The 22960-nt window shown below is 51.3% G+C and overlaps 9 protein-coding genes across 9 annotated transcripts; 2 read left to right on the top strand and 7 right to left on the bottom strand.

Moving 5' to 3' along the window:
• Positions 1-118: 118 nt before the first annotated feature.
• CC1G_01909 (hypothetical protein) lies at positions 119-1195 on the bottom strand (the record flags this gene model as incomplete). Its single annotated transcript, XM_001830221.2, has 4 exons — positions 119-388; positions 467-699; positions 753-1082; positions 1140-1195. 4 exons carry the CDS (start codon positions 1193-1195, stop codon positions 243-245), a joined length of 765 nt encoding a protein of 254 aa, XP_001830273.1. The 3' UTR covers positions 119-242.
• A 401-nt stretch (positions 1196-1596) lies between these two features.
• On the top strand, positions 1597-2499 carry CC1G_01908 (hypothetical protein; the record flags this gene model as incomplete). The annotated part of the gene is made up of 1 exon (XM_001830220.2): positions 1597-2499. One exon carries the CDS (start codon positions 1597-1599, stop codon positions 2497-2499), a length of 903 nt encoding a protein of 300 aa, XP_001830272.2.
• An 860-nt stretch (positions 2500-3359) lies between these two features.
• Positions 3360-4500, top strand: CC1G_01907 (40S ribosomal protein S5). The gene is made up of 6 exons (XM_001830219.2): positions 3360-3524; positions 3588-3725; positions 3777-3882; positions 3940-4080; positions 4131-4232; positions 4291-4500. Exons 1-6 carry the CDS (start codon positions 3445-3447, stop codon positions 4330-4332), a joined length of 609 nt encoding a protein of 202 aa, XP_001830271.1. The 5' UTR covers positions 3360-3444; the 3' UTR covers positions 4333-4500.
• Positions 4501-6411: 1911 nt separating this feature from the next.
• On the bottom strand, positions 6412-8332 carry CC1G_01906 (hypothetical protein; the record flags this gene model as incomplete). The annotated part of the gene is made up of 4 exons (XM_001830218.2): positions 6412-7267; positions 7317-8110; positions 8171-8207; positions 8256-8332. 4 exons carry the CDS (start codon positions 8330-8332, stop codon positions 6412-6414), a joined length of 1764 nt encoding a protein of 587 aa, XP_001830270.2.
• A 6521-nt stretch (positions 8333-14853) lies between these two features.
• CC1G_14176 (hypothetical protein) lies at positions 14854-15333 on the bottom strand (the record flags this gene model as incomplete). Its single annotated transcript, XM_002911597.1, has 3 exons — positions 14854-14935; positions 15033-15096; positions 15288-15333. 3 exons carry the CDS (start codon positions 15331-15333, stop codon positions 14854-14856), a joined length of 192 nt encoding a protein of 63 aa, XP_002911643.1.
• A 385-nt stretch (positions 15334-15718) lies between these two features.
• CC1G_01905 (hypothetical protein) lies at positions 15719-16717 on the bottom strand (the record flags this gene model as incomplete). The annotated part of the gene is made up of 1 exon (XM_001830217.2): positions 15719-16717. One exon carries the CDS (start codon positions 16715-16717, stop codon positions 15719-15721), a length of 999 nt encoding a protein of 332 aa, XP_001830269.2.
• Positions 16718-17770: 1053 nt separating this feature from the next.
• CC1G_01904 (hypothetical protein) lies at positions 17771-18464 on the bottom strand. The gene is made up of 3 exons (XM_001830216.2): positions 18372-18464; positions 18149-18314; positions 17771-18065 (listed from the first exon to the last, which is right to left on the bottom strand). The coding sequence occupies exons 1-3, from the start codon at positions 18458-18460 to the stop codon at positions 17868-17870; spliced, it is 453 nt and encodes a 150-aa protein (XP_001830268.1). The 5' UTR covers positions 18461-18464; the 3' UTR covers positions 17771-17867.
• Positions 18465-18635: 171 nt separating this feature from the next.
• On the bottom strand, positions 18636-20566 carry CC1G_01903 (hypothetical protein). The gene is made up of 6 exons (XM_001830215.2): positions 20450-20566; positions 20188-20371; positions 19904-20017; positions 19413-19836; positions 19177-19353; positions 18636-19117 (listed from the first exon to the last, which is right to left on the bottom strand). The coding sequence occupies exons 2-6, from the start codon at positions 20337-20339 to the stop codon at positions 19043-19045; spliced, it is 942 nt and encodes a 313-aa protein (XP_001830267.2). The 5' UTR covers positions 20340-20371; positions 20450-20566; the 3' UTR covers positions 18636-19042.
• A 981-nt stretch (positions 20567-21547) lies between these two features.
• On the bottom strand, positions 21548-22684 carry CC1G_01902 (hypothetical protein; the record flags this gene model as incomplete). The annotated part of the gene is made up of 1 exon (XM_001830214.1): positions 21548-22684. The coding sequence occupies one exon, from the start codon at positions 22682-22684 to the stop codon at positions 21548-21550; it is 1137 nt and encodes a 378-aa protein (XP_001830266.1).
• Between the last annotated feature and the right edge of the window lie 276 nt (positions 22685-22960).

Here is a 22960-nt window from a genome sequence, read left to right as displayed (position 1 = left end):
GTGAGGACGAACCACCATCAACCCTAACCCTACGCAGTGATGCATGTATTCTCAGTTTGAAGTCCGCGATGAATATTTCAAATGCTTCTGGAGTCCTTAAGGTACTGGCAAGCTCGATACAGGTCAATACAGGGTAATTATATTCAAGTCCATAATCCTCTAGTATATACGTAAAGACGTGAAAGGGTGTGCTGGTGCATAGGTTCCAGCCCTATCGTAATCACTGGTCATGACTCCATTGTTCAAAGGAATAGAGTGAAGACGGTCGAAATGGCAGCAACGGAAGAAGCAGCAAGACCGAGGTATACGTTTTGGGCGTCACCGGAATCCCCATCGGTGGAAGATTCCTCGTTAGAGGATTCTGAGATGTTTTCTGGGGTATCGCCATCTGTGAAGAAATCGGTGAGTAAACGGGTTCCAGCAAAGTACGACTTGGAGCATCATCATGGTCCACGAGGAAACCCACCAGTGAAATTGGCGCCACAGAGAGACTCAGCTCCACCTGTGAGACCCCCAGAACCTAGCTGAGGGATATCTTGTACAACGATATTGTACGCAGCCTTGACGCAGTCGGTGCAAATAATGTCCGAAGCGATCAGCGACGAGTTGAGGCCAGTCGCGATGATATTGTCGAGGGTTAGTTCTCCAACCTTGGCCTCAACGGCCTCGACAGTCTTGACAACACAATTATCACCGCTCCTACAAGGCAAAAATTAGAATAACAGCATTCATAAGATACCATAGGGACTCACTCTTGCAAGCAAAGGACCTTGCGGACAGTAGGGTAGTATTGTTGGATAGTGGTCAATACTCCACCGCCATCCTCGGTGAGGTTGTAGGCAGCAAAGTCTTCTGCACATCCAGTAGTAACGTTTTGGACGACTGCAGCGAGTGTTTCGTTGCTACAAGGAGCAGCATTGCACATGCCAGTTATCCATGTCTTCAAAGTTGGAAGAAGGGGGGAAGACGAGTTTCCGGTGAGAACAGAAATGAGGGGAACAGTATTCAAGCAGGATGCAGCTTCAGGATTCAGCGCAATCTGCGAGAGTGCCGCCGTACATTGGTCGGATGGTTGGTCGGTCCTGAAATTTGTACATAAATTATGGAAACCAACGACGAAGCTAATTTGAAGGACTCACTGGGCAGAAACATAAGCTGCCAGAGCTGATACAACGACAAGGCTTCGTTTGAACATTTTCGCAGTGACGGTGGAAAGGAGAAATGCGATGCGGGGGAGAATAGCCGTGTCTACGGGGTCGCAACTATTTATACCCTTCCACTGTCTCGTCGCCAAGGGTAGTGACCACACGTGTCCCGACCTACTACTGGGACGAAAATTTCTGAGAACTGATTCAAGATCGAGTATCTTCTTCTTTCTCATTATTCATTGCCTCTTCACAGCAGTAATGGAGGGAGTTTTCAAGGATCGCAGAGGCTGCAGACAGGGGAATCAAAAGCCAAATTTGGTCCATTTCGCTTGGCGTGCACAGCATCGGCAAAGTGTCTTGTGTTAGCCGCCCAGCTTGTTCTTTTTGAAACATTCCTCCGTTGTTCAAGGCCACTTCTCCACATTATTGGTCAAAGAACACCCTCGTTATGGAGCCTCTATCAGCGGTCTTACGAGTCGAGAATGGCACCGGAGGACCGTTCGACGTCCGCCAGCTGCTTGCACGATGTGGAGAAATGTATGTCTTTCCGCTGTTCACGGTGGTGGGTGTGGTTAACGGAATGGACGGCGTTCCAAGACCATTGCTCTATCCCTTCAATGGCGGCTCAGCTGGATCCGCAGTCTATTTTCTCAAGTTCTCTACCGAAGAAAGGGCGGCGGTTGCACAGCAGCTTGGATCCAAGACACCAGGGATCAGTATCACAGCTATTCACAATTCGGCGGAATGGATATCTCATTTCCGACTGGCTAGCTCCACTGGCAACTTGTACCCAGGGTCCGGCACACCCAGCAACGATTACGATCCTTTACGAAAGGTGCACGGAAACCCCTTTCATGGCTCTGGATTGACCGTGCCCGACTCGATGCCCGGCAATGCCCATAACGACCTCCTGTTTCCTGCTTATCCCTCGAGTTCCAGTACACCTCTATCTTTGGCGGCACCTCTCTGTCAAGTCGATTCTCACCCAGTGTTTGGCACTGGGAACTGCTACCCATTCTCCTTCACTTCGAACCCTATTGACTTGGCCTCGAAACCCCCATTGACTTCTTCGGACTTGCTCAAGGCAGGACTGACCTACCCACACTCTCTGGAGACTTCCGTACTGATGGATCTACGGAGCGGCATCGTTGCATATGACCTCGAGCGCCTGGAGGACGATCCTGCCTCGGCGATTCATTTGCTGAAACTCACTAAGAGCGATATCCATATCTGGATGGTCATCGCCGCACATTATAGAAGGACCAAACGGCCGCTTGCAGCCATTGAGGTGGTTTTCGCGATGATGGAAGGTGGGCTTGAAGATAGAGCCTCCCGCGATCGATTGCCCTGACGTTTTCTAGGATTCCCTGAGGCCGATCAACCAGGGCGTAAGAAATCCGCTCAGCTATTGCTGGCCGCATGCTCGACAGACTTGGCCAGAGATGCAAAACGACTTAACGACCATGCAGCCGCTTTTCGTCATGAGGCTCAGGCTCATGCTTATCTTCAGGCAGTGTATGGTCGAGATGCTAGCCAGGCCCTTCAGCCGCAGGCCATTGGCGCATCCTCCCAGCTGGATCATAGTTCTCCTATCGGTTCAGCAGCCAAATCCTTGTTAACCCGTGTAAACCAAACACCTACCCCGACTTCATCGCAACACTATCCTGGAGAGAATGGATACTACCCTCGTGGAAGACGGAGCCGCTCTCCATCACCTTGCCGAACCAGATCTCGCCACCGACGTTCTCTCAACGCGAGCATCACACCAAAGCGGCAATCTATACAAACACCCGGCCGTCCCAGAGGTAGGCTGATCAAACAGGAGCGATCTCCAAGTCCTTTCCTTTCATTCTCGCCATCTTCCACTCGGAAGCGTAGGCACGACGGCGACTTGGACAGCGATCGTAAGGTACGACGAAGAAACGACAGCATAGATCGACGAGGGTATGGCAGGAGTGGAATGACATTCGAGAGCCAGGATTCATTGTTCCGCAGAGCAGTAGGAAATAGCTACGTTCCTCACAGCCGACATAGATACAGTCGTAGTCATAGTTCGAAGAGATAAAACAGTCCGGTGGCCCCTATTCTAGAGCGAATGCCGAATGATCCGTGCTGACTTAAACTGTACAATTCGCGCAAGCCTCAAACCTTATTTTTGGATCACTGCCTAACACGTGCAAACAAACGGCGGAAAGGCCCAGTGGATTGCTCGTTATTGGCATCGACGTCGCCCTCAAAATCTAACGCCGCCTGCGTCGCCTAGGTCAACGTCGCCACCGTTCGCAAGACATTCAAAATGGCCACCGGTACTCTCCCCAAGGACGTTTCCAAGCTCGGACAGGAAATCAAGCTTTTCGGCAAATGGGATACCCAGGAGTGAGTTGCGCAACTCCTGGTCGAAATCCGGTGTCTGGAGGCTCAATTTTGTTCTATAAACAGTGTTGAAGTGAAGGACATTTCCCTCACTGACTACATCCAGGTCCGACATGCTGTCTACCTTCCTCACACCGCTGGCCGATACGCCAAGAAGCAATTCAAGAAGGCCCAAATGCCTATCGTCGAACGATTGGTTGACAGGTGTGTTTAGACGCCTTAAAATCAAGATCGCAGCATATTCAACGGGCCCAGCTTGATGATGAAGGGCCGCAACAACGGCAAGAAGCTCATGACCGTCCGAATTGTCGCCCATGCTTTCGAAATCATCCACCTCCTCACCGATCAGAACCCCATCCAGGTGCGCTTGGAACCAGGTCGCGTTCATGAATTGCGACTGACCAGCAACACGCTATAGGTTTTGGTTGATGCTATCGTTAACACCGGTCCCCGTGAAGACTCCACCCGTATCGGCTCTCAAGGCACCGTCCGACGACAGGCCGTTGATGTTTCGCCACTCCGACGAGTCAACCAGTCCATCGCTCTCCTCACCACCGGCGTGCGTGCTCATTGTCTCTGCGCGGGATCCATTTGTTGATTTTTGACTAGACCCGCGAATCTGCTTTCCGCAACGTGAAATCCATTGCCGAGTGCTTGGCCGATGAGCTCATCAACGCCGCAAAAGGTTCATCGAACTCCTATGCTATCAAGGTACGTGACTTTGTTCCCCTCGGCGGGGCCCAACTGATACACGTTGTCTGTTATACAGAAAAAGGACGAGCTGGAGCGTGTCGCCAAGTCCAATCGGTGATTGGATTTTTCGGTCCTCTTTCTGTGGTTGGGCGACGGTGGCGAACATGTCAGGTGGTTCAGAAAGTCTTTTTTTGCAGCAATTCAATATGTTCCTTCTCCATGATATGTATGTACCACCTCGCCGACATCATAATGGCCTATGCTATGTACCCTGCAAACCCTCATGCGATCTCTTCCGTTGTTGCAACCATTGCTCGGCATCACAACCTATTTATCGCTGACCAGCGCACTGACGTTTGTCTCAAGGTTCGGTGGTCATTCACCGTCCCTCCCCTTCGTTGTGGATCCGATATCTCCCCGGTGACCTAGACCACGTTGGCATCGTCAGGTTTTACCTCGCGTGAACAACTTGAACTAGGCCACCCCGCAGGAACATACGTTTAGAGGCTGGTTCTCTGAGGTCGGGAGCGATACGTGCATTATCCTCGGTCTTTCGCGATGAGTATAGAAGTTAAGGTTACCTTCATATTAGAACCGCCGATTTACCGAAATTGCCCAGCAAGTGATGTTCCATACTATGTTCTCTTGGGAACGAGCCATCCCAATTTCATCAGAGGGATGTCAATTTCGCTCAGTATTGACCGATAAAGTGAGCCGTTAGGGCTATAGATCGTTCACAGGCTCTCAATTCACATATGCGCACACGGGGAGAGGAGGATGGAATCTCTATGATAATTGCCATTGATAACTTTAAAATGCTTTTTCGACTATACAACTGTTTATGGATGACTACAACAACGTTTTGTATGTGAGATTGGATTGAGGATATTGTTCTTGCAGCTTGATACAGTGACGACAGATAATGGATGCGAGGACTATATGAAGCAGGAGATATAACGGAGGGACGTAAATGAGGTACCAGGAGATTATCAAAACCGAGACAAGCAGCGACCACGGAGTGAGAAAAAAAAAAGGTGAAGGGCGACACCACAGCTTTGGAGACGCTATGTGCGAAGATGGGTAAAACAGGATGTGCACGAAGATGACAGGAAGAACCGGCCGTGCCAAAGGGCGAAGAATCGGCAGATGTAAAAAGAAACAAATTATTCCACAGGGTATGATGAAATGCCAGGACGGTAAGCTAGGATATCGTGAATAGAAAACTAGGGTGAAGAAGCGAATGCAGCAATGATAAAGACGAGAGCAAAGGAACTGGAATGACGAGGGAAGAGCGCAGCTTTGGGCAGTGGGAAATAGTGGTAATGAAATCCTCGTGGAGGATAGGCCGGTGGGGGGTGACGAAGGGTAGAAAATTGGAAGGGCTGAAAGCGGGCGTACAAGCGCTCGAGATCCAGTGATAGTAGAAGAATAAGTTAAATCCGAAGCGAGTGCGGCGAAGGAAGGTCCTCTTCCGGCATTGTCAAAGATCGTCCAGAACGGAGTAAAAGCGAGATCGCATATCATTTCGGTCCGTGCGGCGCATGACTAGAAGAGTCTCGACGATCGAAAGGAGTGCTGGAAGCCGTAGCGCGGTCGGCTGTGTTGTTTTGTTGCCCAGACAATGAAGCGCGGCCAGAATTGTCCACTGGGACTGGTGGGCCCAAGACTGGAGTAGGTTACGGTCATTCGTCCGGTACATAGGTTCTCTTGACGTCGAGGGGGGCATTGAAAACGTTTTGAATTCCGAGCGTGCTCTTGGATTGAGTTTAATGTGATGAAAATGGACGCCGTGGATGGCAAATGGTGATGTCAGTGGAATGACGTGACATGGAAAAGTAGGCAGGAAACATTTTGCTATTTTCGTTGCAGGTGTCGTAATCTTCGTCTAGTTGAGGGGTGTAGGAGGTTTGTACGGGGAGGCCACAACGGTCGACCCTTTCAAACGTTGGCGGTGGCGAAGGTATCCGTAGAGATCGGGGGCGCTGCAATCGTTGAAACGAACGATCAAGCCCCGGAACGTTGAAAGGACTTCCATTGATGCTATGTAGATTTGAAGTCGGCGGGCTTCTCGTATCAACCGAACGTCGTCGGCAGACGAGTCGAGCGATGGGGCCAAGGCGGTCAGCCCGAGAAATCCCAGCTGGGTTCCCAAGTACCTGAGCCATAGAAGGGGAGACGGGGAAGTGAATGCCCAAAATCATCGGTGTCCATGTGCGCTAGAAGAGTGGCCGTGAGATGAGGGTGTCACATTGGGCCGAGGGGGGATGTCGTCTTCGGGCTTGGGTTTGGGAACGACACCGTCAATGCCTTTGTAACCGTACGCTTTACCAAACTCCTTGATCATGGCCTTCCCCATCAGACAAACCCAACCTAGCCCTTCTCCCGTCACGAGCTGACCGGGCCAGAAGAGTTCGCCCTCTTCGTCCTCGAAGTCAGGCTCGTGTTCGTCGGTCGGTAACAGCGTGGTATGCATCATGCGATTGAAAGTGGTAGGGAAACAACGCATCATGATTGGAAGGTTGAGGGTTGCGTGTGCGGTGGACATGCACCAACTGGCTCCGTTGAAGCCGGATACAAAGTCTCGCAGGTCTTGTGCAAGGGTAGGGCCGATAGGTTCCGTAACCTGTGCCATGGCATCCATGGTTTGAGGCGGTATAGGGTTGTGGCTGTTTGCGAGATGAGGTGGCAGAAGGGCGAACGGCACTGGCGATGGACCACTCTGAAAGCGAGGGCCGCGTTGCTGCTGATGCTGTTGGTGTGAGGACGCATTCAACTGTCGGGAATGTTGGTTGTGATTGGGCGTTCCATTTTCGCGGTATGTAGGTGTCGAATTCGCGCTGTTGGCCGGTGCTATGCTCGCGGGAGAAGGAAGCATGATTGGTGTCCCACCGGACCCAGGGTGGAGGGCGCCAGCTGAAGCCTTCTCTGCGTCTGAGGCTATTTGTGCAATCTTGCTCTTCATGCCTTTCGTGACCTTATCCATGTCCGCGTCCAGATGATCCCGCACGGTGTACATCAACTTCCTCCCGTGGATAAATGCCTCGATCATCCAGCTGTATGAAACATGAAACACCAGTCAAGCTGCAGCATGGATGTACTTACATCAAGCCAATGAAAGCCTTCTCAGCGTCGTTGATTCCCTCCTCAGCCTGCCATTTCTGTTTGCACCAAATCAAGAAAGCCTCGATGGTGCTCCAGGTTTCCTTGTTGCATGACCGTCGACCGTAATCCCTGTTCCAAATTGCATATGCAAAGGAGACCAATGCATCCACAAGTTCCAGCCGTGCAATGAGTCCACCATGTTTGTGATAGGGCGAATTCGGGGGAGGAGGATCCGCAAGCGGACGATATTCCCGATGTGTTGGGGGGTATGTTGACCAGAAACGAGCGTCTCCCGAGTACTTGAGCATGCGGCCTTGATTGTGGTATTTCTCGTGAAGGCCGTCGAAATGACGTAGTCCTGGTCTCCCCCGTTTGGGGCGACGTATCGGAACGTCGATGGAAGCCTTGAGTGGAGCAGGTATCGAAGGCGTTTGAACGGACAGACTAGATTCTTCCCGCAATTCTCCTTCCTCGGGTTCCGGCCGCGAGGAGGGGGTTGGGGGGTTTGGTGACTGTGAAGTGGAGACGGCTTGTGCGCTCGGTGGCTGAAGGCTATGTGGCGGTTGCGCATGATGTGAATGATGCCCTCCCTGGTGCACTTGATTCCCCGTGTGCTGACCGTTGCGCCTGTCCGACAGCGAGGTGGTCCTAGGACGCTTTGAAGAAGATGAAGCGTCGAGATCGGGAGGGGAGTCTGATTTCCGTTTGTAACCGGGGGCCGGTGAAGAAGAGCGTGACGCTGGAGGCGATGGTGGAAGAGTTGCTGGGAGAGGGCCCTCTAGCTCGTCCAACAACTACAGCGCGACTTGTTGTTAGAACGAACCTTTGTTGAGGATGAAGACCCTGAAGCTTACCTGGATGTTCCTGAGTAACTGTTCGCGGGTCCATCTCCTGTGGGGCGGTCAGAAAGGGTCCCATGAGGCTGTCACTGTGACTGACCGTCTCCTGGGCTTTGTCGACGACGACGACGACGACGACGATGAGGTATGGTGGGTATGTTGGTGGATAGCGGACATTTGTCGCGCGGGGGGAATGGTGGTGGGAAGAGGACAAGAGGCGGTCTGGAGGCAACAACAATCGTCTGAGAGAACGGACTTCAATCACAAATGTCGGACTTCAAACGGACGTTACCAAATCCGCCACCGAATCCCCCAGTCACGTTGACAAGTAACTAACAATTAATTCACTTCTCTATCCAAAATAATTATCTTGTTTCATCCCCCATTCTCTGCCCTAATCCTTATTTATCCCTAGTCCACAGCCTATTCCAGCTCCATCCTAGTCACTGTCCACACCTCCTCATTCCGCCGTCCAGCCGGCTGCTTCACCGAAAATGCCCCGTTTCCACACCCAGCTTGTAGAATATTCTCAAAACCCACTTGCGAGAACCCCGTCCTGTGCTGGGGCCCCCTAGACCATCACTTATCCTCCCACCCAACAATAGTTATCCCGTTCTTCTTGGCCAGGCACGCCGAGGTAGATAGAGGGCGCATAATAAGGTTCGTAACGGCCTAGCGCTGCTCACGGAAACATACCACCGTCTCTGGCGCTTGTCCCCTCTAGCCCTCCATTCCCCTAGTCATTCTTTATTTTCTTCCCTTATTGTCGACAGAACAGCACCGCCCACAGCACCATCTCACCTCGCAGCTCGAGTGCTTAATCCTTGTACTTCTGCTAGACTTGGTTGTTGAGATAGCCTGGAGTAAATCCATCAGGAACGACGGCATATGGTCCCGGATCCCGCTTGGCCCGGTCGTAGCGATCTCAGATCTCGCCCAGCCATTGACTTGGACCTCCTCGTCCTCCACCCGTCACATCCACACTAAACTTTCATATCTTTCCAATTCTTTTGTCCCCCATGTGTTCTACCCACTGTTGCCTCTTGTCTAGACTGAAGTATCTCTTTCCTTGCACGATTCCTACCTCTTTTTTCGAATTTCGAAGCAAGTTTCGAATTGCCCCCGTGGGGTCACCGCTCCCTATTTAATGAACCTCGCATGAAGGACGCTGCGAGCTTCCGACGATACATCATGTCAGAAGGGTCTTCGCGTTTCTCACTCTGATACTTGCACACAGCTCTTCATTATCTCATCAGCCGTATTAATAACTACCGCCTTCGTTTCAGCTCGAATGCCAAAACGGCTCTGCCATCCATTCGCATGCCACAATATCATGGAAAATATCATGCTCAACCCATCTAGTAACCGCAAGATTGACGAACGTTCAGAATGGCTTTTTTTGGTAGAACCAGGCTCAGCCTATTAATTAATTGGGACGACTGCTTCCGTTTACGAACTCTGACATTCGCAACTGGGAGTTTTGCCGTCACTTGTACGCTTTCTCTCAGAAACTCCCGCCCTGAGAACAGTGTGATCTCCCCGGCCCCCTTTCCAATCCCAAGAACGCACCTGGTTTTACATCCTATATCGCCAAACCCAGAGTAGATTAAGCATTCAGCGACGCGCATCATCCTTGGAAATAAATGTGAGCGCTCCAATGAACCTGTGATCTCTTGTTTCTCCCACCACCCACCTTTCGTGTTTCCGACCGAACCTCAAGAAGGATAGTGATCTCACCCGTGTAAGGTCTGCGTAAATTGACCGGGCTAACAGCACGCCTTCCTAGCAATGACCGAATTCAGGTTTCGGTGACGCCAATCCCCCCTGGGTGCGTCCTTAAATGCCCTGTTCATTCGCAACTTCTCCACCTTCCTCTCGAAACAAACGGGCACCCGGGCTCGAGTAAGCAACAACACACGACCCAGACTTCTCAGCCCGAATGGTTCCATACTAGGGCATCCTCTACAAGATTGATTTATGTTTTAGCATCCAAAGAATGGCTGGTGTACATCATTCTGACATTCATCCTTCAAGCTTCAATGTTCCCAAGCTCTGTCACTGGGCACTCAACTCTGTTACAGGTGTTCTGACCCCAGCATACTTACTTGTCTTCCTTTTGGTGGCAATTTGTCATCGGTTCTTGCTAGGGTGCGTAAAGGTCCATAAATTGTCATCCCGAATGGTTGGTACTGTCGGAAGAAAGACTAAGTAAGGGGACCGGCGCTGCATCCATACCGGTGCCCTATGACAGGAGATAGTATTTTGTATATCCACCTACATACTTCCTTTCAGTCTTGGGTGCCGAAGAGAGCCCTCCTGAGTATACGCGCTTTCAACCGAATCCGGCCAGTACGACGAGGAGGTAGCGTTGCCGTCGGGGTTTTTCCGAAAAGCTGACGAGCTCCATTGCTCCTTTCTCCCAGAACAAACCCGAAGTTATTACATACTTGGTTGGGATTGGCGGGCACTGAGATAGCTAAGTAAGATAGTTATCACTCGAGTGCCTGACCTTGATACATGTACTTAGTACTTACTAACTGGGTGCGCACCCTAAGTTCCCGGAGCGGTGAACCAAGTGCGCGTTTCATAGTAAGCGAGCCTGCTTGTTCTCCTCAAGGGAGGACATAAAATCTCGGGACACCCGCTCTACGATGTTTCCAGCACAGCACAGCCCGCGACTGGTTTCATGCTGGCAATACCAAGACACCCGAATTCGCGAAAGTTCAGGAAGAACCCCACACTCTCACATTTCCTCTTGTGAACGTCTAACCTAGTATCCGGCGGGACGCTGAATGATATCATCACCCCCTCAAAAAAAAGAAAGCGCCTCAGCCGGAAGGCACGCATGGCAGCACCCTACTCCACAATAATATTAACTGAACGTTCGGGTTCACTTTCCCAGCTTACTTCACTCGCATTAATCTGTTTCCGGTATCTACAGCCCCTTCCTCCAGACTCCCCTGGGTCGGAACGTCACCCGCACGTCCTTTCACGCTACTTGGTTATCAAGCGCCCTTATCTGAGTTCAGATTTGCAATTTCGACCCAACACATGCTGAACGATGACGACGGTGGCCCCAGATCAGTAGCTAGGCTCAACTGGCACTAAACCCTATTTCCATATCCTGGGATCATGAAAGCTTGTGTCTCAAGAGCCGTTGGGCTACAGAAGTGGATAAAGTTGGCCAAGCGCCTCAAGAGCGCCAGGGAGAAGCGGCGCGAAGTTGATGAGATAATCCGATGCGGATTCTATCGTCTTCCCTTCGCCTTTGCCGCGCATTTCCAAAGCAGCTCCGAGGACTCGAGGATAGCTCGCGGGGAGCCCCTTCTCCCTACCTTCCTGCCGGGTCCTCCGACCAGGTTTCTCCATTGCATGCACCTTCGCTACGACTCTGGGATTCCCTCGGGCCCCACGCGTTCCCCCCTATTACTTGGGCCAACCTGTCCAAAGTCGTCGAAGGTATTTCCGAACTAGTGACAAGTGCCCATCCATCGCAAATGGACTCTATTTCCGCACCCAGCGCTTCGATCGTTGGGGCCCATGTTCCCGCACTCATTGAATTTGCCGAAATGTTTCAACTCTTCAACACCAAGACTCACAGCTCATTGCTGCCAAAGCTCACATTTACTTCATTCACACCCCATAGTCAGCAGATAAGGTATTCATTCATAGCGCTTCGGCTCTTGGGATTAATAAGATGGAAGATTAGAAGGCCGAGAGATTACTGAATATTACCAGATGGATGGCCTGTCGGCCTGGAACTACTCAAATTCCCTCACGTTGATAAGAGAAACCTGACAAATGATCACCCTTGTAAGGACTACCACCGACTGTCCCTGCGACCAGCTCGCAACTTGCTTCCAAAGTCCAATGTAACACTCCCTCACCTCGTAGGAGAAAGCAGAAACTGCGGATGTAACATACATGATACCCATACAGGAAAACGTTCTGAGGAACATAACCGCTCCGAGTTAGCCGCTCCTCAGGCGATATAGGTTTGCCCAAAAAAGAACAACCAAGCGTCTAGGCCTGCCTAAGGTCCTCTGATAGAGCACGCATGTGCCAACTATATAGGGAAAATGAGCTTTTGTTTTGGCGAAAACTGGCACCAATGGCCATCCGGGTAAAATGCAGTGTGCTGGTACGATGATGTTGCTGCACAGCACGGGAGGACACCGGAAACCAAATAGCACTGCCGTGCGGACATTAAAGCATGCGTCGCCTCACATATCTCTCAGGATGTTGACGACTGTTTGCATGACAGTTCTTTCTGGTGCCCATCTCTATAATAGTCCAATATGGTCAATGGTCATTGCACATCTGACGGTGGCAATCACACCGTCAAGACATCGTTCCCTGTTTATCAGTTATCAACAGCTATAGTACGTGGATAGAAGATCATTACCCAATTATGAGACAGCTAGGAACTGGCTGCCCGATGCTTACCGAATTAAGCGCCCAGAACCTGCATTAGGCGCCCATGGCGGAATTTCCGTCGAAAGCGTGTTCTCGGCAGTCGTCCGATAATACGATGAGGAGTTTTGTGTCCTGCGCACGAAGCAGGTATTTCACACCAATGACAGGATTTTTTAGGCATCAGCCTGGCACTAGTACCTGTGCTTAGATGGGCATCTGCCCAAAAGCTGGCGCAGAATGCAGACGACCGAGGTTGGCTTTATTCCACTTTCTACAGTGCTATAGAGAATAACCCTTGGAAAACAAATAGGTAAATGCCATGGCCTCTCTGGAAGCCAAAAGACTACCGCCCGTCTTCGGCAACCAGCTGCAGTTCACAAGGTAGGCGGATAAGCATCGGATCTACCGCTGCGACCTGATAAAGTTACACAGAACGCGAATATATAGCATTGTCCTAATGTTTTAACTTCCGTACCTATCGCTACGAGAGAGAGTCGAGCGTCGCAGGTGGAGAAAGAAATTGGTCCGAGGAAAGATGTATCCCTCCCATAACCCCCGAGCATTCTTCATACTCACGAATTGCACCCGTTAATCGTCGAGAGAGCGACAACAAGTCGAAGCCGCGCAACATAAAGGATTGGTACCTTCGCGCGACATTGAGTCAGGGTATTGTTACTCTCTCTCCCTTGCCGTGGATTCACCGAAGAGAAGCGACCCACCCCCCGGCAGGGAGACTTTCCCGTACATGGTTGGTTCCAAAGCCCCTCTAACACTTGCCGGTCACTTGGGAATGTGGCTCTTAGACAAGCATCGTCACCAAGGAACAACGGGAAGGAGCTCCTCTTGATCTTGGTTCACTCCAGGTGCGCAACCCAGATCCATGCTACTGCCGCTCCGTCGATGACGATGGCCTGCAGCACGAGGCCCTTGCTGGATACAGTTTGCCGCATCCTAGTGCATCTATATCAAAGATGGCGGGGATTGTCAGTGATTATCGAGAGATGCTGGGCATAGGGTACAGCCTGCGACAAAGGGAAGCTTGTACTCGGGTATCTGAAAGGGAGAGGGACGCTGAAACCTTAAGTCGCGGGAAAGCTCGCAGAGTCGTTCCATGTCTTGAAACTGAGCGCGAGACCTTGAGAAAATCTGTAGCCAGGCCCCACATCTTCCCCAGGTTAAATAAGTGGTCGATTGATCGATTTCTTCTGAGGTTAGTGACATCTGAAGAGCAACGCGACGAGGAGGGGGAAGGTATCCGAAGAAGGAGAGGAAAGGCAGTCTTTGAAAACGACCTCTGTCTGCGTTCGCACGTATTCATCGGCAACCCATCACGAGAAGTAGTCTTGAAGCTCGAATGTTCGAAGACGATAGAGATTCACGAGCCAAATATTCCGACGAACGTGACATTCCAACGATCGCGGGCCTGGAAGACTGAAGTCATTGAATTCACCAGTGAGGAAAGCTCCTCAGTAAATACCTTTCAAAGATAAGGCTTAGGAACATTCTGATAGAATGGCAAATGCAAAGCGAACCATTCCGAGCCTCTCGTCCGCCTTTCTGAACCGTATCGTCCAACTAGGCAGGTCCCACCCAACACCAAGTGTGGCATTCCATGGACATTGAGACCTGGGACACATCGCCCGCATGCCGGTGCGAGTTCCTAGATGTGCAACGATCAGGCTGCGTGGAGGGTCCCCTGAGCTGAACGCTGCTGAGAACAATGAGCCATAAGGAAAATAGAAGATATCACCACGGTGCTCTTCCGACTGGGTTTTGGCTTCTGGGTCAGGCTTAACATACGGGGTTGCGCATCGGAGGTGCTTATTCTACCCAAGAATCAGAATCCCCGCCAGAAGCTCCCAGCTGTTCCAGCCGCGCTGTCGACCTGAAATGAACGTAACATGAGGAAAGTCCGATTTGAGCAAGGTAAAAATGGCCTGAGCTGGTTTCAAGGCCACAGGAGGCCTATCCGTGCGTTAGGAGTCAGTCATATTCAGCATGCGAGACAGAACGAGGCCGGGGTCTAAAGTTGCCGAAAAAAACTTTGAAGGCTCGCTCACATCATCCAATTCGCACTTGCCCTAATGCCGATGGCCTCGAAATAGTGGGCATTCCAGCAGAGCCAACGAGAACGACAGTAGGGGCTCCACTATTCGATCATCTATGGACCTATCTTCGAGTTCGCCTGAACCCGATCTATTCGAAAGGTCCAGAAAACTACAAGTCTTCGACCGATCCGGCTACGGTCCACAGCAACATGCTGCCTGTCATGTTCTTCCAACTCAATGCCTTTCAATAATCTTGAAAGCAAGGTAGTTGTGTCGAAGAAGCCAGGACACGCGTTGGTCGAGATTGTAAGGCGGCCTAAAGACCGTAAGTAAAGTTGTCAAAATGCATCGAGTTGTTCGGGTTCAAGCGATCCTCGTGCTGTTCATTTGATTTCCAATTCGACTAGAGGCACCCAGTAGGCGGTGGGGCACCGTCGTCCTTGACAGCATTCGTGAAGTTGAGGAAAGAAATGAGAACTGGAGCCAGTGTCGTGGTTCAAGTTGAGCTGGGGGATGGCCGCTTTATCTCCGACGCAAGGCTGAAATGCGTGACGTCATGTCACATGCACCGTGTCAAGCTAGGGCATCTCGGAGACCATCCCGCCTTGAACTTGAAAGTAGTCACCAGGTACATCCGAGGACGTAAAAAGAAAAGAAACATGTCTTACCAAGACTGGCGGGGACTCTGAGAGAGAATCCATAGTTTATTGACATCTATACGATAAAGAGGATGTACAACTTCGTCACGTTACAGGCGCGTTTACACAAATCGAGAGGGGCAGAGCAACAACATAACGAGGACAACGAGAAAGAGTCAGGAATAAAACAAACAAATCGAGAAGCAATTGAAACCCGGAAATAAGGCTGAATCAATAATAATACACGGCTGATGAAAGTAAAGGGAATTGTCTTTGGTTTGGTTCTGGAATGGGCCAGGGATGATTATGCCAATGTGCTAGTGTGCGGTGATGAATCATGTGTGCGTTAGGATGTCGTTCCAATCGTGAATCCTATCCAAGCAGGAATATATGTGTCCTCCAGACTGAGATGGTTGATATATCGTGACGGTAGGTGAAACTGAGGATGGCTGATGATCGTGCTAGGCCTTTCGTGCTCGCTTCTTGCCAGGTTGTGAGGCTTTGGTAGCCTTCCCCTTGGTAGCGACAGCGTCAGCCGGGGTATGCTTTACTTGCTTCTTGTTTCGCGCCGCTCTGGATCGAGTAACGGCGACCTCTTCCTCTAAGTCGCTCTGTTCTGCGTTATTGGAGCCTCCTTCCTCATCGCCAGGCTCTTCGATCACATCCGCTTTGCGCTTTCCGACAGAGGTAGCTTCCCCTGTGCTGACGATGGTAAGGCCGGACAGTACTGAGCTGCTGCGGGAGGTGGTAGGTTGGACAACGGTATCAGCAGAGCTGGAATCGGTGGAGGTCGAGCGGGTTCGGGTATGCGTGTGGGTTTGGCTGGCTGGAATTACGGCAGGGGCGAGGAGAAGGGATGCTTCCACAAGGGCTGGAGAGATCTCCATACCAGACGATGAGGCATCTCGATATCGCGATGAAGGGTTGGCATTACGCTTTCTACGCGAGGGCGCAACAGACATGTCGGGCGAGAGATCGATGACATCTGAAAGTGGAGTTAAGTCTCGCTCGGGAGACATGGTCAAGATGCGTGCGTTAGGCAAATCTTGTTGTGCTGATGGAGCAGGTCTTTGCGTTGCAGCCTTGGGCTTGGAACGTCCTGCGCGTGTCCTTGTCGCTTGGCTTCCAGCAGGAAGATCGGTTGTTCGCTCTGGACTGTTGGCACGGCTCGCATTTGCTCTCGATGCTGGCAATTCCTCCAAATCGTATTCAAGGCCGGGAGATGGTTCTTTGAGAGCCCCAGGCGCCATACGGCGCCTGCGCAATCCGCGGGGTGGGGTGGAGGGTTTGGGAGGAACGAGGATGGTGTACCAATCCTTGGATTCGTAGATCTCCTTCCAAGCGCGCCCGTGCTGGGTGGCGAGCACGGCAAGGTATTCATGCTTGCCAAACCACTTTACAGAGGATTTAATGAGAGGTGGATCGTGTACTGTATTGCAATAGATCAGTCCGTAGTTCATGGTGGATGAGCTGTTCTAACAGTGCGTATGGACTGAAACTTACACGAAATGTCATTTACGATGTCTGCAGTAACATCCTTCTTCTCATCACTCCAAAACATCCAATGGACGGGATCCCCCGGATGATAGAACACCTCCAGTGCCGCAAGGGTAAAGACGAGATTGTTAATGGGCGAAGGGAGCACCAGGGTCTCCCTGGCTTCCGCAAGCAGTTTCTGCACTTCAGGCAGCGCAGAACAGAAGACCGTTGTCTCTCCGTCTGTCCAAACTCCTGGAGAGACTTGAGAGCGTACTGGGACATAAGTCGAATAAGACGACAGAACTGGCGAGGTGGGTTCCGGTGGACTGGTGTAAAGCTCGTTGGGCTCCGTGGTCGTGCGCCGGGATTGACGATCGGTCGGCGGAGCCTCTGAACGACAGTCGGAAACAGGAAAGATATCTAGAGTCGTCAGGGAACCACACATATCTTGCATCGGTAATCTTGAGGACGACGGTGAACAATCGCTGTACATGCGGGGGAGGAATGGCTAGAGATGTAGTGTGTTGGGCTGTAGTGTGAGGTGAACAAGAGAGACGACGAGCTAGAGTGTTCAAAGACGTTGTAAACGACGAGGGCGTAGGGTTTGACGATGGGCAAAGACGATGAGTGTGGACGGCAAAGCTGGAACTCGAGGCGTCCAGTGTCAAAGGATGCGATTGCTTGCCTTTTGCGGAACGCACCAGTCCTCGATTCCGTGGGACCTATTTCGGCACTTGTAGTGATCACTCGACTCTCCGACCGCGTTTTGCGCTTCAAAGATATCCGACTCCCTTCGTTTTTCTGCGCTCAATCGAAACTTGTCAACTTTTCCCTCAATATTATCACAGAACACAGTCCCTCGACAGTCCCAAACGACAACCAGAGGCTTCACATCTCCTCGTGTTGCCGAACATCTCTTGGCACATCTAATCTAATCCGGGAGGATCGACACACTCCGGCCCGTCATCTGTTTGACTCTACAATATCACAAAATGCCTCAAGCAAGTGCAGACAAGAGCATATGCGTATTCGGCTGCAAGACAACAGAATATATAGAACATTCATAGCGACAAGGATTGAAAAAGAAGGTCAGGAAAGACACAAGTGCTCAGGCGGCCACTCAATGAGTGGTTAACCCGGGGTGACCGGGGCGACATCGGCGACATGCAAGCTGCTCTGCTCCTCCTGCCCCTGAACGTCGTCCACAACCCTATTCCACAGCTTGATATCCAAGTCTGCAGCTGGAACCACCAACAGTGCTCGAAGTTGTATCGCCCTACTGGGAGGCACCACGCCGACGGGGAGCTGACTCGATTCAGGAATCTCTGACTGTCGAAGGAAGCACATCACAGTGGGGTTGCAAGGTCCGCCCACGTCAATATCCACTCGAGACTGCTGGATGTTGGACTTACCGGAGGTTTCTCGAGGTAGCCAATAACGACAACGGTACTGAGTCGCTCATTCACCCATTCCTTACTCCGATCGTCCAGAGCAGAACCGATATCGACAGAGATAGTATGTTTCCCATCGAAGTCAAGGAGAACGGCCACCCCATGGATCGCATCGTAAGAAAGCACTCTGATCGCCATAGAATTGAAAATTGAACTGAGTTGGTGCCAACGTCGCAAAACTTACCGTCCTGCAATCCTCAGTTTCCGTTCAATCAGCCCTTCATGTATTCCGGATATCTTCGTCGGGGTCGCATGCTCCAGTTGCCTGGACATCTTCTCGAGCCTCAAGGTCGCACCATTGAAAAGGGGGAGGATCTGATGTAACTGAGAAGACACAGCAAAGGAACGGAGGGCAAAAAATGATACAGACTAGTCCTCTGTGGGCGCGTGCCACTCGTCAAACCAGACGCGTCACCTCACGTGCTTGAAGGCTGAGACACTCGGAGGCGAAATGAAAGGCAGCGGCTTGGATTAGAATTATATAATGTGGTAGGTAGAGAAGAGAAGGGCGCATGTTCCACAGCGCCCTCCGCAACTCGTAACTAGCTACAGCGAAAATAATATGCGAACATCGGAAGGCTACGTACAATGGGGGATAAATAAGACGAATGTCGAAAGCGGATAGTAGAAGTACAGGGTGAGTGATGGGATGATTGCGACAGTGGTAGAAGTACAGCGAGGGGGTATGTGTGGGTATCCTGGTGCGTGCAATGCAGATAATAACAGAGAAGAGTGCGGTGCGTGGGTTGGTGGTGGTACAATGGAGCGGCAGATCGATCCGTCCATAATAAACGAATGATTTTGATTTATCTTCAGCACTGAGCGCGTCGTCGAAGAGGATGGCGATGAAGGCGATTATGGTGGCCCACGTTTCTTCGACTTGCGCTCAGCGTCTCGGAGAGTGACTCGCACGCCGTACTTGGATAGTGACTGGAGGGAGTCGCGTCAGAACATCGCGGACTACTTTGCAAGACGAGGACCAGACTTACCCTAGTGAGGTCAGTCGAGGGCTCTAGACCGGGGAATTCTCGTGTAGAGTAAACTCGGAACGGGCCTCCAAAAACTTCAGCGAGGAATGGAGGTTCTTCGGACTCTTGAGTTCGGGTGAAGATGTCGAAGACGCGGTATCGAAGAATGAAAGAGCCTTCTCGTTGGACGGCCAAGTCCTGCAAAGGTAAAGGAACCATCAGTAACTGCACGATGTACGTTGGCAACAGTCACTTACACTGAAGACAAAGACAAGGGCTTTTTGTCCCTTGTAGTCAACCTGCGTGGGCTCGATGAATTTCTCGCCCACGAGCGCAGGGGTCATCTTGGAAGATTCGGTGATGAGGTGGTTACCGAATCGGTAAACGACATCCTTGGGAGGGTCGTTGGGAGCGACGGGACTAAGTACTGGTTGTCGTCGGGGGATCTGGAAAGGCGAAACGCTGATTTCACGACCGTTCATGTCGGAGGTCTTGAACGGATGAAGGGGGTAGTAGGTCAAGGTTGCTGGTTCAGTATAACCATGGTAGCTCCCCGACCGATACACTGGCATGGGCATCGGGGGAGTGGCCACTTGCAAACCGTTGCTGCTGAGATTCGTAGATTGTTCTGGGACGGGGAAGAGATCGACGGTACACATGATTCCGAGATTTCGAATCTCACTGCAAACCGGGACAAAACGGGCGTGAATAAGAGAAGGTTTGAGGATAAAAGTACGACGTGACCCACTCGCATGGTAGCTCTCGCTCGAAGTTTAAGCCGGCACTGGTGGTCTTGATCTGAAAGACTCGAAGGAGAACGACAGGTGGCGGATCTAGTGGTCGACGATCCACTCGAGCATACCTAGAGACCCAACGTCCATTAGCAACGGTCCCTCACAACTATCACATTGAATAGTGAGGGGGAAGGCGCGCAAAAGGGGAAGGGATGAGCGAAATAGAGGTTGATTCGTCACAAATCACATCACGAGAAACCAAACGTGGCTGGATCGACAATTAAAAATAATGACTTACTTTCGTCCTAATTCCGCTTTCTGCAGTTCTTGAAGCTCAGCGCGAATGGTTTTACCGCCAAACTGCCCTGAGATGACAGTCTGGGGTGTTCCAATGAGTCCCGACTGGTAGTCGGAAGAACCGCTCGTCTGGCGGAAGTCGTTGACTGGCATCGGTGGTTCCATATGCTTGAACATACGTGACGCTGGGGAATGACGACACATGTTAGTTCGCGGACTTGTACTTTCACCCTTCACACGGGCACAGAAAGGCGAAAACGAACGCGGGAGAAACTGATCCATACATTTGTGCCTGTCACCGTCGTTGGTTGCGAGGGAGGACAAAGGTGCTCTGTGGAAGGCCATTCTGGAGAGCTCGTCGTTCATCGTGGAAAGGGGAGCACAGGTGGAATTTACTGGGGAGGCCGGGGTGTCGGAGGAGTGGGATGGTGAGACCAGTTGAAGTTTTCCATATTTTATAGATTCCACTCCCGCTGTCTCCAGGTTGTGCAAAGGCTTGCATTGGGTTCGGTTTGCCACGGGTCGATCCGCACGCTGGAACAGATAGACTCAGATAGAGGATCTAGTCAGGTCTGCTTCGCGGAAATTGTTCTTGATTGAAGGAAGCGAAAATAGCACTGTACGCTTTGGGTATGTGCAGCCCGAAAGTTCAGAGCGCAGCGGTGGTATCATGCAAGCAATAGCCTAAACGGACTATGTGAAAGGTCATTCGCGCCGCAATAACTCTCTATGACGCACCTAGTTTGATACTCCTCCACGGATCTTGCCCCTTTCGAACATGATGAAGGCGACACGAGGGGCGAGAGGAAGATGTATTATCAGGAGTGGCGAGTTGAGTGTTGAGAGAATGCGTTGTGCCAGTATTTGGGGCGCGACCTTCCTATTGAAGTTCCGAAGCGCGTCTTAACTTCATTCGGAGAAATAAGTCATTGCGTCAGGCCTTGACAATTGCGGGCTTGGCTTCGTCGACCAGGATCGAACTCAAGAATAAACTTGTCTGTTGTCGCTATGAGCCTGCTGTTCCGTCGTCGTCGATTAACTTTTAGGAGAGTTTAGAAAACATTCCCATTAAAGATGACTTGGTCGCAGAGGCGAAAAGCTTGAAAACGAACGCGGGACCTGGCGGAGTCCCATGGCCTTGTGGGGGTCATCATACACGTGTTGGTTTATCTGTCGTAACCGAGCGATTCTAAAAGTACACGAGTGTTATAATACAAATTCCAACTGGGACAGAACGATCAGAAGGACTTCGTCCGATGAGGATGATAAGGAGGACGAACCTTCCCAATGAGGCAAAGGCAAACCAGTACTAATTGGCCGAGGAATGAGCAGCGGGACCCTCGAGACCTGGTCCTGGACTATCAGATATCGAACCTACGAACGACAACGTTGCTTTCAAGTGAAGATATGATCCGTCTCTCGTCGAATACTACCGTGCCTTGTCGTGGTTTCGGAGGAATGCCTATCGCGGGCTCATCGCAAGCAGCAACCTCAGCGCCGGTCCCATTCTCCAGGTCCCATACCCAAATGCTTCCGTTGTGCGCGAGGCTGACGCATCGACCGTCTGCGAGGGCAAGGGCTGATACAGGGCCCGATTGTCCGTGGAGTGTTCGCACAAAGGTCAGCTTCGGTGGTGATGCCGATACGGAAGAGCTGTGGGGAGGTAAACTCAGACGATAGAGTTGTAAGCCTGTTTCACTCTGCATTGGTGACGCCTTCATGACATTCGTAGATTGAGTGGTGGAGGTTGCGCCGACAGGGGACGTACTGGAACTCGATGGGAAAGGCACATGCGGTGGCGTATAGCCGGCAAGGTACGGTACTTGATCGCCTGGAGCAAGCACGATCCACTTTCCGTCAGTTTGAGTATCCGCAATCTGGGACAGCTTTCGACCCCATTGTTCACGCATTGCGCGAAGTTTTCGTTCATCAATCCAACCTTGAGGAACATCGATTGAGCGTATTGTGCGCGTGCTTTGAACGGTCATGGAGGAATGGAGAGGGGATGGCGTATCTGAGGAGAAACCTAAACTGGGCGCGCTGAAGGATTGAGATGGTTGAATGGAGGAGCCGGCAATGATAAGTTCCGTTGCACCAACAGACCAGTGTGCTGGATACACGGGGATGGCATAGGCCACTACAAGTTTGTAGATGGTGCTGGATGGGGTTGATAACACGAGTGAGGTTGGAGGAAACGAGGTGAAGGAAGTTAGACTTTGGGTGAGCCGGATGATGTCAGAGGAGACATCGTAAATGGAAAGTGTGAATGACTGCGACAAAGTTACGAGGAGAGGGTGGTGGTATACTGCTTTGATGATGGGTGATGTCCTTGAAGTGTTCGCGGGAGGCCTGTAGCTCACAGGTGCGGTGCGGTATTGGGGATTGGTATAGTTGAGTCGGTGTATTAGGAATTCTCCGGTTGAGAGAAACGCTGCAACTCGTATGCAAGAGCCTGCCGGTGGTGACTGATCCATGGCCATTGCTGTGATATGGGCCATTGTTGGAGCAGCCGGACTGCACGGTATGTCCAGGCCATCTCCGTTCGAAAAACCATTGGCATGAATTTGGGGTGTATATGCTGGTCTGGACGAGGCGACTATCGTCAACGGTCCGGCAAGAAGGATATGGGTTTGATAGGCTTGTTCGTGACAATCAAAGCGCGATGGGAATGGCAATGGCACATCCTCAACGCAACAGCGACCTGGAGGCGAAACATTAAGAAACTCGAAGTTGAAATCAAAAAGCTTATCTGAACACACGCACCGTTTTTCCAG

Source organism: Coprinopsis cinerea (genome assembly GCF_000182895.1).
Source record: "Coprinopsis cinerea okayama7#130 chromosome 3 map unlocalized cont3.3, whole genome shotgun sequence".
Lineage (NCBI taxonomy): Eukaryota > Fungi > Basidiomycota > Agaricomycetes > Agaricales > Psathyrellaceae > Coprinopsis > Coprinopsis cinerea.
The sequence above is the reverse complement of the archived record's forward strand: the minus strand, read 5'-3'. Positions and strand labels throughout refer to the sequence as shown.